We start from the raw sequence: 13,310 nt of genomic DNA on the forward strand, positions 1-13,310 counted from the left end.
GGGACCGGGTCGGCGAGCGACACGGACGGAGGCAACGAGAAGGAGACCATGGCCGTGGGAGAACGTGTTGCCGTGGGTGGGAATCCAGCCGAAGTGGAAATGCAAACAGCACAGCAGCCTCTTGAGGAAGTTTCTCAACCAACAGCGAGATTAGAAACAGAAACTCAGAAGAGCCTCGATGCAAGCGGACCTGCCGGAGACTCGAACACGGTCAACGAAAACGAGAGCGAGCCTCTTCAAAGAACCACTTGGCGTTGCTGGGAATCAAATCGAAGTGCAAACACCCGAGCCTCTTCAGGAGATTTCTCAACCAATGGCTGAAGAGCAAACACAAAGGCAGAAAGCTCAGCAGGACATTGGGTTGTCTTTTTCACCTGCTCCTCCTGAAACACACAACCAGAGGAGCCTTGAAGTTAGTGAGCCTGCTAGAGAGGCTAAAGATGGGGGGCAAAAGGCTGTCGAAGAAGGCTCTGGTATTATTGAGAATCTGACGGAGGCACGGACCGTACCTCCTGCGGAAATTGCTCAACAGATACTTGGAGGGCAAATCGAAAGCCAGAAAGGTCTGGATGTGATGGACCCAGCAACGAACCTATCTGAAAATGTCCCTGACAGCTTCAGGATCCCCACCAGTGAGTGTGATGAAAAGGAAAACCAGATATCTGAAGAATGTGTCGGCTTTGCTGAGCGTCCGAGTGAAATGAAAGTTCAGGGAGCAGCAACGCCAGAGGAAGCCTGTCACGAAAATGATGACAGGGATGTCGGAGAGTGCCTTAGAAGTCCCGAGGCTCCAGAAGACGTAGAAATGCGAATAGAAGAAGTTTCCCCACAGAGACCTCAGGAAGTCTCTGAACACGCGGCAGAATCGTTGCCACCACCTGACACACTAATCCAGAGGAGTGTGGACGCACGTGTGGATAAGGACCACAGGGTTGTTGGGGAAAGTTTCAGTATTCCCGAGATTCAAAAAGAAACTGTAACAATGAAATCAGAGGTGAATTCTCACCCAGCGTTTACAGAAGAAGCCCAAAGCCAGAGAAATCAGGAGGTGAGGAAACCCCCAGCAGGCACTGAAGCAGATAAACACTCTCTTCCTTCTGAAAGCAGGCAAAACTTTATCTCTGCTGATGCTCAAACTGACACACACGCATCAGAAACCCCCGCCGAGATTTGCTTTCAGAAATCCGACGTGCTCCTCGAACAGCAAAGAGCCGAGCAGGTTGACGAAGAGCATGAAAAGGTAAACGAGGTCACCTCTTTATGCGAGAACGTTCCAGAAACTGAAACTCAAATGGAGACGGGTGAGATTTCTGCCCCAGTTTCTGCGGCAGAACACCACAACCATCTGGCAGAAGAAATGCCAGAACCTGCCAAGGACGTGTCTGATCAGGAACCACTTCCTGCTCTTAACCTTGAAAATAAAGAGGATGCCAGTGAGACGGAGCCTGTTGCTGAGGCTGAAAACTCAACAAAGCCTTTATTAGAAGTAGACATACAGGGACGGCTGACTGATGAAACCATTGTTGACGGGTCTGTTGGGGATCTTCAAGAAGAAGCCGACCAACCGGATGAGCGTGAGGGTGTTGAACAGGCGCCAGAAGAGGAGATTGGGACAGTAATGGAGACAGAGGTCCAGTTTAATGAACACCAGGTGGTCTACGAACCAATTAGCAGTCCAGAGAGCAACAGTGGTGGAGAAGTTTATACTAAAATTGAGCTGGGTGACAGCATCTCTGTTCTGCACATACAGAACACGGATACTTCTCTCCCTTTGGGTGCCGACGCAAACTTCTTAACCGGCGAAGTCGACTTGGGAATCGGTCGCCCTGAGCAGGCGGGCAATGATGAAGTTACTGTTCCGGACAGCCGGGCTTTGGTGGAAACGCAGGTGACCAGTGGCGAAGCACAAGGTCCCACACAGGCCCAGTTGGAGCAGAATAACGCCACAGCAAATGCTCCAGGTGTTGATATCAGCGCTCCGGATGGTCGGTCAGAAGATGCAGCGGGGAGCAATGAAAGGAGCGCCGTTCCAGAGTGCACCTGGCGCCGCGGAGTTTTCCGTGCAGGTGCAAGAAGCCGAACCTCAGGGCGCCCCTATCCAAAGCGAAGCTGAGATGACAGGCAGCGCGTCTGAAGAGTACGTGATCCTGGAGCCAGTTTCGGAGGGGGAAATCCACTTGGATATCTTGACCCAGGCTGCGGCTGAATCGGGACTGTCAACGCCGCTCACGGACGACGGGTCGGCGGATAAGGATGCAAGTCGGAGCGTTTTAAACGGATCCCAGAAGACGGTAACACAGGAAGTCTCCGAGGAGGTTAAAGATGCCGCTGTAGCCAGCTCCAGTGAGGTTTTACCGTCGAGTCTTCCTCAAAATCTGCCAAACTCCGAATGCCAAACCCCATCCGGCATTGTGGATGCAGAAATATCGAGCTGTACTGCTCAGCAGGCGGCTGAAGATGGAGGTGCAGGACTGATGGAGGGTGCGGACGGTAACATGGACCTACAGGAAGTGCAGATTCTGCAGGATATCGAGATCGGTCGGGAGATTGTCGTGGCAGAGGAGGAAGAGGAGGAAGACGACGATGTTAAAATAATAAAGCCGTCTGAACATGCTACCGAAGACCCTCCAAGAAAGTCTGAAGAGAAGGTGAATAATAAAAATAAAGATGAAACCAGCAGTGCATTGAAGAACGAGGGTAAGACGGAAGAGGATAAAAAGGGACCAGAGACGGAAAAGCCCAAGAAACAGGAAATGAATACGCAAGCCAGAACCAAAGCTCGTCTTGCTGCGCTGGCCGAGAAGAAGGCCGCAGAGTCCAAGAGAGCGGCGCAGCGACAGCAGCTGAACCTCCTGGCCCTCTGTCAGGAAATTGCAGAGGACATCGCCACGGACAGCATGCTGCTGAAGAGGATCGAGGAAGAAAAGCAGGCGGCGGCGGCGGCAGCTGCGGCCGCCAAAGCTGAAGCCGACAAGAAGGAACAGCCAGCGGTCAACTCACAGGATGCAGAGCCGGAAAATGTGGCGACTCCCGCTGGACCTGCTGGACCCGAAGGTAAGCGACGCTCCGGAGGCCCCCGCCCCCGAGCCGTCCGCCGTCACTCCCTCGACGACGGAGTCGGCCGAAGCCAAGCCGGCCGCCGAGCCGCCGAAGAGACGCTTCTTCATATCGCAGATTTCAGTGCCGCTGAAAGCCCATGAGAAAAAGAAGCTGACACGGTATCAGAGACTCAGACAGGTGGAGCTGCAGCGGGAGAAAATGTCCTGGGCCCGAGTAAAGAAGCTAAAATCTGACCAGGCCAATCAGATGTTTTCCGACATCGACTGGCAGGCGTCCTTTTCTGGCGGCTTTTTAACGAGCCCCGTAACCCCTCCTCCGCCGGCGACCAGCCCGTCGACAACATCCCCCGCCAGCCCTGCGCCTGCCACTAAACCTGCTCCACCAACACCAGAGACACCCAAGGCCGAGCCGGCCGCGGCGGAGCCCACGAAAACCGAAGACCCCCAGACCCAGTCCCCCGAGCCAGAAACTGCCAAAACGCCGCCTTCTAAAAAAGGAGCCGCCAAAGCGCCGCCTGTTAAAGCTGAACCCACCAAACCGGAACCGCCTGCCGTTGAAACCCGAAGAAGCACGAGGCAGAGCAAGGCTCAGGCCTCTCAGGCTGCCGCCGCCGCCGCTCCGGGACCCGCTCCCAAAGTCACCCGATCCGCGGCCAAGAGGACCCTGCCGGCAGTTCCTCCTCCCATGCCCAACGGACTTAAGGCTCAGAAGCCGAAGCCTGTGGAGTACACGCCGTACAAACCCCGGCCCAAGTACTCCCCGGATGACTTTGAGCTCGACGACGACGACACGCTGCTGGCGCCTCCTAAAAAGCCAAATCCGCCCACACAGCCGCCTCGGCCCGGCGTCCCGGCTCAGCGTCCGGCGCCTTCATTAAAACCCGCCACTACGGCGCCACCGGCCAACCAGGCGAGGCTAAAAGCTCAGAGTGCGCCTCCCGGACAGACTTCAGGTCAGTCGAGGCCCGCGGCGGCAACGCGGCCTCAGGTAAAACCAGAACAGGTCAAGCCTTCCGCTGCGGCCCCTCGGTCCAATTCTACGGTCACAGCTCCCGTAAAACCGGTCCCTGCACCCGCTGCGCTTGTTCCCAAAGCCAACTCGGCCGCAGTTCAGCCCAAACCCGCCGCCGCCCCTCCTCCTCCTCCTCAGCCAACAAAAACAGCCGGTGCAAATGTGACGCAGCCGAAGCAGCCTGCCGCTACGGAGAATCAGCCACCTGAATCCAAGCCTTCAGCATCCAAGGCTACTGTAGCTTCATTGCCTCAGAAGTCCCCAAATCCTCCAACGCAGGAGAACAGGCAACCCAAGGTAACTCCAAATGGACTTGAATTAAGGTGTTAGTGTCAGTGTTATGACAACGCTGTGATCGACGCGCTTCCCTTTTCTCATGCACAGGGCCCAGCTTGTTCGCCTTCACCCGTCCCTGCCTCTCCCCTCACGCCTGAGGAGAGTGCCAAAGTCTCTGACACAACGAAATGTGAAGAAAAACCCACGGGTTTGTTTGTTTTTCTGTGTGTTTGTCGTCCCATAATGCAGCACAGCTGATACTTTAGCTTCAAGTTTTATTACCGTTTTGAGCTAACGACTGATGCGCCGTTTTCTTCTTCTCCAACAGTTACTGCCACTGATCCGTCTCCAGAGAGCAACTCAGAGCTAGCCAAGACGGAGGAGAAGACGTCAGAGGAGCCCCGTCAGCAGTGAGAAGCTTTATTTTGGTTTTTCACTGCTCAAACTCCCACCTCTGCACAGTTGTGAGAAGTCTAGAGCTTTATATGAGCGTGTTTTAAGGGTCTGGAGGAGTGGAGCAGCAGAAAATTATAGTATAGAGCAGCGTTTAGCCACGCATCCTCTTCTGTTGTCCCAACCGGGTTGACGTGCCCCCCCAATCCCCCACACCTTCTAATAAAAACAACAAATGCAACAAGCTTTTTTTATAGCCATATTAAAGGCGTCATTTTTAATCATGCCGGACCACAACACAGAGAGATTGTGATTCTCGCTTCTTCAGTTCTCCCGGATCCGTTGCATTTCTTTCCTCTGTTGCCTCCGATTCCTCTCTCTCTCTCTCTCTCTCTCTGTCTCTCTCTGTTCCTCCCCTCCTTCATCACTAACTTTGACCTTACACTGCAAAAAGAGAACTAAAAATAAGTAAAATTTTCTTGAAATGAATGTATTTGCCCTTGATTTTAGCAGATAAATAAGATTATTTGCCAATGGAATGAGTATTTTTACCCCTAAAATAAGATAATTAGAAATACTGCTCTTGAAATAAGGTGATGGAGATGACTTGTTCCTATTTTAAGTGCAAAAATCTTATTCCATTGGCAAATAGTCCTATTTATCTGCTCAAATCAAGAAAAAATACTTTAATTTCAAGAAAAAATGTCTTATTTTATTTTAGGTCTATTTTTGCAGTGTAGATGTCTCACCTGCATGACAGTTTCCCTGATTTCAGCCAATGGAGCATATTTGCGAGAGTGAATGAAGTAGAGGCCACAAGCTAGGTGCCCATATACGGCACAATGCGTAGAAGATAACTTCCTCTATATTTCACCTTTAAATGAAGCGTAGGAGAAGACTTATTCTAAATCAATACATTTTTCACGTGAATACATTTTTTAAGTTAAATTTACAGTTTTTGATTTCAATTTTTTTTACAAAGGAATTGTTTATTTACACGTCTTTGTCATGTGGGGGGGGGGGGGGGGCACTGTAATTGTGTAATTATCAGACCTCCATTACATTTTTCATCTTGCGCAACCCCTAGCGGCAAAACACTTTGGGAATCCCTTGTATAGAACAACATTTGTATTTCAGGACTTTATTTCTTATCCCGTTATCTGCCTGTCCATTCCTTTGTCTTTCAGCCATTATATGTCCAGCCATCCATTTGTGTCCAGTGTCTCTGTCTATTCATCCATTAGTCCGTCCATTCGTTTGTCTGCATGTCCATCCATCCTTTTGTCTTTATTTGTCTCTATGGCTGGGCGATATGGACCAAAAGTAATACCTCAATATTTTTAAACTGAATGCCGATATACAATATTTATCTCGATATTTACTTTTTTTTTCCTAAACTAATTATAAAAAGGCATCTCTGAATCAAATGTTTCACAGGCACATTTTTTAACAAAGAGCTGTAGATAAATATGAGAGACGGCTGAACAGTAACCTACAGGCCTCCTCGATATAAACGATATAGTCTCGTCTTCTATCTATTTTAAATAAAATCTCCATATTTTTAAAATCTAAATATATTGCCCAGTCCTATTTTTCTCTCCATCCATGAATTCATGCATTTGTCCAATAATTCATCTATTTGTCTATTAACCATCCTAAATTATCCATTTTCCATATTTAAACCCTGACTTTCTCAGAAATATGTTTACACCAAAAAGCACCTAAAAAGATGTGAAAAAGTATAAAAGGTGACGGAACTGTGTGTTTGTTTCACAGCGGAGAAGCAAAGCCGAAAGACGCGGCGGCTCATCAAGACGGCGACAAAGACGGCACTCAGACGGTAATGGTGACCAAAATCCCTTTCCTCTTATCATTTTACTAAAGGTTCCACATAGGTGAAACTATTATCTGAGCTGCACGATGTGTCGGTAAAGCCGATGGGCGGTTTGCGTCTCCTTTTTTTCGTCTCCCAGGATGCAGGACAGAAACAGTTTGGCCCAGACGCCTGCAGCGTGTGCGGGATGTTTTACTCCGCCGCCAACCCCGAGGACGAGTCTCAGCATTTACTCTTCCACAACCAGTTCATCAGTGCCGTCAAATATGTGGTGAGACCCGGCCGGCATTCATAGACACCATGTGACGGGGACTTCTTCAACGTGTTGATTCCTTACCAGTGTTTAGCTCGTCCTTAAATAGAAAGATTAGATTGCTTTCTCGTAGATTTTACTGTAGCTACATCACAACATCAGCAATAAACTGGAAAAGTGAAAATGAGGAGACTGCAGGTGATTGGTGGGATTTTCTTCCTGAATTTTAGATGACCTTTTAAGGGATCGACATGATTTTCTAACCAATTATGTATGAAGGGAAAGTGTGATATAAACAAACAATGGAGCATAAGGCAAAAGGATGGCCTTTAGTCTTTCACTAGGGTGGAGCAAACACTTTTGGTCTATTCTTTTCAGGTTCCCTAAAAGTTTTTCTCTGGGATTTAGTTCTCCGGACTGAGAAGAACCTTAGAAAAGGTTGAGAGAACCAGTGGTTTGTTTTACTATGCTATTGAAGGACCCACTGACGACCAGTTTTCTGTTAATTAACACAGCCCAGCAGATTTAATTAGAAATGTTCTGCTGGATCTAAGAGTCCCAAGACAAGGTTTCCAGGGCCTTAGAAAGAGAAACAAGTTCACAGCATCACATAAAAATAAATAAGTAAGACTTTCTCTAAATCAGTGTGTTTGTCCTTAATTTGAGGAGGTAAATAAGATTATCTGCCAATTGAATGAGTATTTTGACCCCTAAAATAAGATAATTAGACATACTGTACGTGAAATAAGATGATGGATATGAGTTGTTCCTTTTTTAAGTGCAAAAATCTTTGGTAACTCATCTTATTTTCCTGCTCAAATCAAGGACAAATACACTAATTTCAAGACCATTTTACTTACTTTTTGTTTCATTTTTGCAGTGCTCCACTGTATTTAACAATGGGCTTAAGGGAATTTTTCAAATACGGATCTTTGAGGGTTTTTGGCACGAAGCTCAGAGCTCAATCGAAGGCTACGTTCACCCTGCAGGTCTTGATGCTTAGTCACAAGTTTTTGCTGTTCAAGTTGTTTGGAAAAAAAATAAAAAAAGAAACATGCAGATACTGGCTGCCGTTTGTTCTTGATATTATTAGAAAGCTGTTGAGCAATGAGAGCTGACAATATTAAGACCCCATCGTACCAAGATGAAGTAAGATAAGAAGAAAGCAGAACAGATATTAATGTTCTTTTATGTAGCGCCGACTGCTGATCCAAACAAGTTTATATATTCAGAAATAAATGCGTTAAATTGAAAATTTTAGAGATTTTTTTGATAAGCTTACATTTATTACTACATAAACACATAATAGTACAAAAATGGGTACCGTTAAGTAGCGATACCAGGTATTTGTACCACATCGGTTCAAATGTGAAGGATACCAATCTCTGCTTATTTACCCTCTTCACTGCATATGGCAGCAAAAATAAACGTTGGACCTCTTCCAGCCGTTTTTATCACACTTCCACAAGTTTAAAACGTTTTATTAGTGAACATTTCATTGATATGAGCAATTTTAGGCAGGAAGACATTTTGTTGTAAGTATTTAATATAAACGTACTTGTTTAAAAGCCCTACTTTAAAAGCATGTACTCTTTATCTTTCCCGTTTTGAAGACTAGCTTACAGAAACAGGACTCTGTGTCACATCACATTTATACCCCAGAAAAACACAGTTATGGATTATTAGGTCATTTTTTTAGACTCAATTAAGTCAAGTACAAATTAAAAATAAATCCTGCTACACATATTTTATAATATTAGATGCTGATTGTGCTATTAAGGATTTTGGGATTAGTTTTATTTGAAAAACAACAGAAGAAATGTGCAAATCAAATTAAAGTTTTTTTTTTTCTTTCAAAAACCTCTTGGTTGATATTTTCCTGCTGCGATAAAAGATGAACACATCTTTACTAGGGGTTCCCAAACAGTGTATTAAGCTTTAAATATAATATAGTTTTAATATTAAATAAGGCAAAGGAAAAGAAAAAAGATATTTAGTTTTAGTCGTAAAGATTTATTTATTTATTTATTTTTTGGTTGAGTTTAGCTAATTGGCTGGTTTTGCTGCAAAAAAAATTGTGTGTGAATTATTTTTTTATTTTTTTAGGGGTGGAAAAAAGAGAGAATCATGGCTGAATATCCGGATGGCAAGATCATCCTCGTCCTCCCTGACGATCCCAAATATGCCCTGAAGAAGGTTTGTTTCCAGCGGCCGAGCCTTTTGTCTCCATGAACGTTGCGGACGTTAAACATCTGTGTGTGTGTTTCACATTTTGGACCTCTAACCTGCCGTCCATCAGGTGGAGGAGATCCGGGAGATGGTGGACAATGACCTCGGCTTCCAGCAGGTGGAGACAAAGTGTCCCTCTCAGACCAAAACCTTCCTCTTCATCTCTATCGACAAGAAAGTGGCCGGATGCCTCATAGCAGAGCACATCCAAGAGGTACCAGACTGCAAGCTCCTGAATCAGAACCGTTCTGTCTCTGAGGCTCTTTTTTTTTTTTTTTAACCCACCGTTATCTCCTATGTGCTCAAAGGGCTACAGGGTGATCGAGGAGGCTCCGCCTGAGGGCTCAGAGGGGGAGAAGGTGATGTTCGAGCGTCAGAGAGCGTGGTGCTGCTCCACCACGCCGGAGCCGGCCATCTGCGGCATCAGCCGCATCTGGGTGGTCGGCATGATGCGGCGCCGGGCCATCGCCACGCGCTTGATCGAGTGTCTGAGGTCAGTCTCTTGTAATTAACTCTGCCTGTCGACGTTTTTTTACATTTCACCACGTTACGAGCACTTTTATTTGGATTTTATGTGACAGAGCTACAGTGTGAAGAAATGGGTAAGAAATATTTAACGGATAAAAATCCTGAAAATTAGTGCGGGTTGTGTTTATTCTTGATTTCTTCTACTCGGATGCCCTAAAATAAAACCCGGTGCAAGAAGTTGCCTTCAGAACTGACCTACACAGCAAAAACGGATACAAAAATAAGTAAAATGTTCTTAAAAATGTGTGTTTGAGCAGTTAAATAAGATCATCTGCCAATGGAATGAGTATTTTTACTCCTAAAATGAGATAATTGGACATCCTGCACTTGAAATAAGATGGAGATGAATTGTTCCTAATTTAAATAAAACAAATCTTATTCCATTGGCAGGTCATCTTATTTACCTGCTCAAATCAAAGACAAATACACTCATTTTAAGAAAATTTTACTTATTTTTAGTTTGTTTTTTGCAGTGAGGAGGGTCCACATGTGTGTTAATTTATTCTCAGTAAAATGTGTTTTTTTTTAACAAAGGCTTCAGTGGTTTGTTAGAGACGGGTCAGGGAGAAAGTGGTGGAGACGTTTCAGGCATGGTTAGGTTATAAAAACAATATCCCAAGCTGTGAAGATCAGTTTATCGTCAAGGAGGAAGAGAAACAGGCCCACAGCATCACAGATGCTATTTAACACCTAGCTGATGTAGAGTGGTCAGGAAATAGCCTTAAACAAGTGAGTTTTTATTGTTTTTCTCATCTCCGGTGTCATGTTTAATGACAAGAAGTCAGGAGTTTGATACAATATGAAGTCCGGTTTGCAGCCTGCTTTAAATCCACATCTTGAAGAGGATTCGCTCGGGTCGCCAGACAGCATCATGTTGTGAGGAGCCTTGGTTTAAGCGAGCACAGGGACGTTGGATGCTGGAGACCTGAGGCTGTGGTTGAGGACCACCTATCAGCAGGAGGGATTCGGTTTAAAGCCTATTCCTTTGTTAGACTGGCCTAGTCAAAGGCCAAATAATCTGTGGTAAGAGTTGCACATTTATGTTCACAGAGACTCCAGTCTGGCACAGCTTGAGCTTCATAGCAACCAGGAATGTCTAAAATTGTTGCTTCTACATTTGCAAAACTGCTGAACACCCGAAAAGACTCTATAGCATATTTAAACTGGGGCTTTGATATAATTTTTGTATTGTATCTTTGAGATTTGTGTAAAAAAAGAACAAAACAAAACGTGTAAAATCTTCATCACATTTTTGTTTTACCTTGTGTTGGTCTGCTTCAGGAAAATGTATTATACAAAGTAGGGCTGGACGATAATTCAAAAACAATATATATAACGATGATAGAAAAAAGGGTAAATAAAAAGTTCAATAGAATAAAGGTTTTCCTTCCTTATGCATTCTAGCCAAACAGGTAGATTCATTTTACAGTCATTACATCCTCCCAACCAATCAGAAATGCAGACCCAGGAACTCTGTCATCAAGCTCCGCCCCCTACAAAGAGTTCAGAGAGCACGCCTTTGTTTTTCCTTTTTTTTTTTTTTTTAAATGTGCAGTTTTGGTAAAAAGTTGGTTGAATAAAGGGTTGAGTTTTAATTCATTGTTTGTATGTTCTGTATCTAAAAATAGGTTGCTAAGCAACAGCATAGAATGGCCAGGGCTGCAGTTAAAATGTATGTTTTGAATTTGTTGATAATTATCAATATCGATCAATATGATTTTTATTTTATGGATATGTTTTTTTTTATATATATATATCGTCCAGCCCTAATACAAAACAAATGAAATATCTGCCGGATAATTGACGTTCCTTTCCTTTTCGTGCAGGAACAACTTCATTTACGGTTCCTACCTGAGCAAAGACGAGATTGCGTTCTCCGACCCCACGCCGGACGGGAAACTCTTCGCCACTCATTACTTCGGCACCTCGCAGTTTTTAGTTTACAACTTTGTGAGCGGAACCGGCGCCATCAAGCCCAAAAAAAGCGACTCGGTATGACGGCCCGCCGGGAGAGGCGACGGCGGATTCGGAGACGAGATCCTCGCCGCGTGTAGACGGACATAAGTTAGCCCCTCCGAGAGGCCGGCTGCTGGCCGAAAACTCAGGATGACAACTTCAACTCTTCTTCCCTGCATAGTATTTTGAGAAAATCTATTTTCTTTATACTCTTTTTAAGCAAGCGTTTGGTTTTATTAAGACAGCTACGTGCATGAAGCGAGAGCAATAGAGTTTAAAGAGCATATCATTTTTTCATGTTCAGCAAACCGAAGTGAAGGTGAGTGTCAGGATCTCCTCCTGGACCCTGAGGCTGCCATCGCCTCCAGCTGTGGGTTTAAATCCCCCCCACCCCCAAGCCGAGCCCCACACTGTCCACGTTTTATCCTTTTACTGTCCGAGTGTTAAAATGTCGCCTTGGTTGTTTTTCTTTTTAAAAAAATGTTTTATTTAGTTTTTTTGTACTTTTTTTGGCCACATGCCTCCCCTAACCGGCACGTGGCTTTTTATTCAGTTAGCGTAGAGAAACATCCTGTTATTCTTTAGTCATAAATTAAAATGTATGTCAAATAATCATGTAGATTTATGCATACTATAGTGAGATTTATAATGGAAGACGAGAAGGATTTAAAATCTTTTTTTGTTTTTTTTGTTTAAGTTGGTATAAAGGTCCAGTTTTAACGAGGGTTTAGATCACACTCCGATTAACAGCATCATCCTTTATTTACTTCCTTGTTGTTAAAACGGTCGCCTTTTAGAGAGACATTTTTGTGTAAGAAAATGAAATGGATTTATATGAACCTCTTATGTAAATATTTATTTAAATAAACCATGTATGATATTTTTTTTCTGCAGGCAAGTTTTTGTTTTCATTTCAGTGCTCTGCCTCCTAGTGGTCATTGACTTGTATTGCAGAGAAAGGAGCATTTGGCGTCTAGATGGTGTACTTGCATATCAATAAATACATCAGATTATGGCTTTTCAAAAATACTTTTGTAGGAAATGTGGTTTACTTTTCAATTAAAGAAAGGATTGTTTTTATTTTGTTCTTAGGTGGGTCAGTTTTTGAGCACATTTGCTTTCTTGTTCTATATGACATAAAGATCTAGCAAAAATTTTTTAGTGTCCATTTGTGGCAATTCCGTTCAGATAACGCATTAAAAAACAGCTAGAATTATATTTTGCAAATAACTTTCTATCGAACGAAATTGCAGTTTGTTTTTGGCAAACATTATTAGAATCCCAAGAGGAACATGCAGTCCCAGAACATTAAATTAAAGAGATTATTTGTAACAAGGTTACAAATCTCTTTAATATGCCAATAAAAAACAGTTTTTTTTTGGGTCAGTTTTTGAGCACATTTGCTTTCTTGTTCTATATGACATAAAGATCTAGCAAAAAATTTTTAGTGTCCATTTGTGGCAATTCCGTTCAGATAACGCATTAAAAAACAGCTAGAATTATATTTTGCAAATAACTTTCTATCGAACGAAATTGCAGTTTGTTTTTGGCAAACATTATTAGAATCCCAAGAGGAACATGCAGTCCCAGAACATTAAATTAAAGAGATTATTTGTAACAAGGTTACAAATCTCTTTAATATGCCAATAAAAAACAGTTTTTTTTGGGTCAGTTTTTGAGCACATTTGCTTTCTTGTTCTATATGACATAAAGATCTAGCAAAAATTTTTTAGTGTCCATTTGTGGCAATTCCGTTCAGATAACGCATTA

At 44.0% G+C, this 13,310-nt stretch overlaps 1 protein-coding gene across 1 annotated transcript; it reads left to right on the forward strand.

Moving 5' to 3' along the window:
• Positions 1–2,884: 2,884 nt before the first annotated feature.
• Positions 2,885–12,620, forward strand: LOC105918109 (N-acetyltransferase ESCO2). Its single transcript, XM_036125830.1, has 9 exons — positions 2,885–4,368; positions 4,456–4,555; positions 4,676–4,757; positions 6,517–6,580; positions 6,714–6,845; positions 8,934–9,023; positions 9,127–9,270; positions 9,365–9,549; positions 11,411–12,620. The coding sequence occupies exons 1-9, from the start codon at positions 3,004–3,006 to the stop codon at positions 11,580–11,582; spliced, it is 2,334 nt and encodes a 777-aa protein (XP_035981723.1). The 5' UTR covers positions 2,885–3,003; the 3' UTR covers positions 11,583–12,620.
• Positions 12,621–13,310: the final 690 nt, after the last annotated feature.

Source organism: Fundulus heteroclitus, chromosome 21 (assembly GCF_011125445.2).
Source record: "Fundulus heteroclitus isolate FHET01 chromosome 21, MU-UCD_Fhet_4.1, whole genome shotgun sequence".
Taxonomy (NCBI): Eukaryota; Metazoa; Chordata; class Actinopteri; order Cyprinodontiformes; family Fundulidae; genus Fundulus; species Fundulus heteroclitus.

Coding starts and splice junctions, on each gene's coding strand:
- LOC105918109 (XM_036125830.1), top strand. CDS start 3,004: ATGCAGAGCCGGAAAATGTGGCGACTCCCGCTGGACCTGCTGGACCCG. Junction 6,581..6,713: donor ACAAAGACGGCACTCAGACG/GTAATGGTGACC, acceptor TTCGTCTCCCAG/GATGCAGGACAGAAACAGTT. Junction 9,271..9,364: donor TAGCAGAGCACATCCAAGAG/GTACCAGACTGC, acceptor ATGTGCTCAAAG/GGCTACAGGGTGATCGAGGA.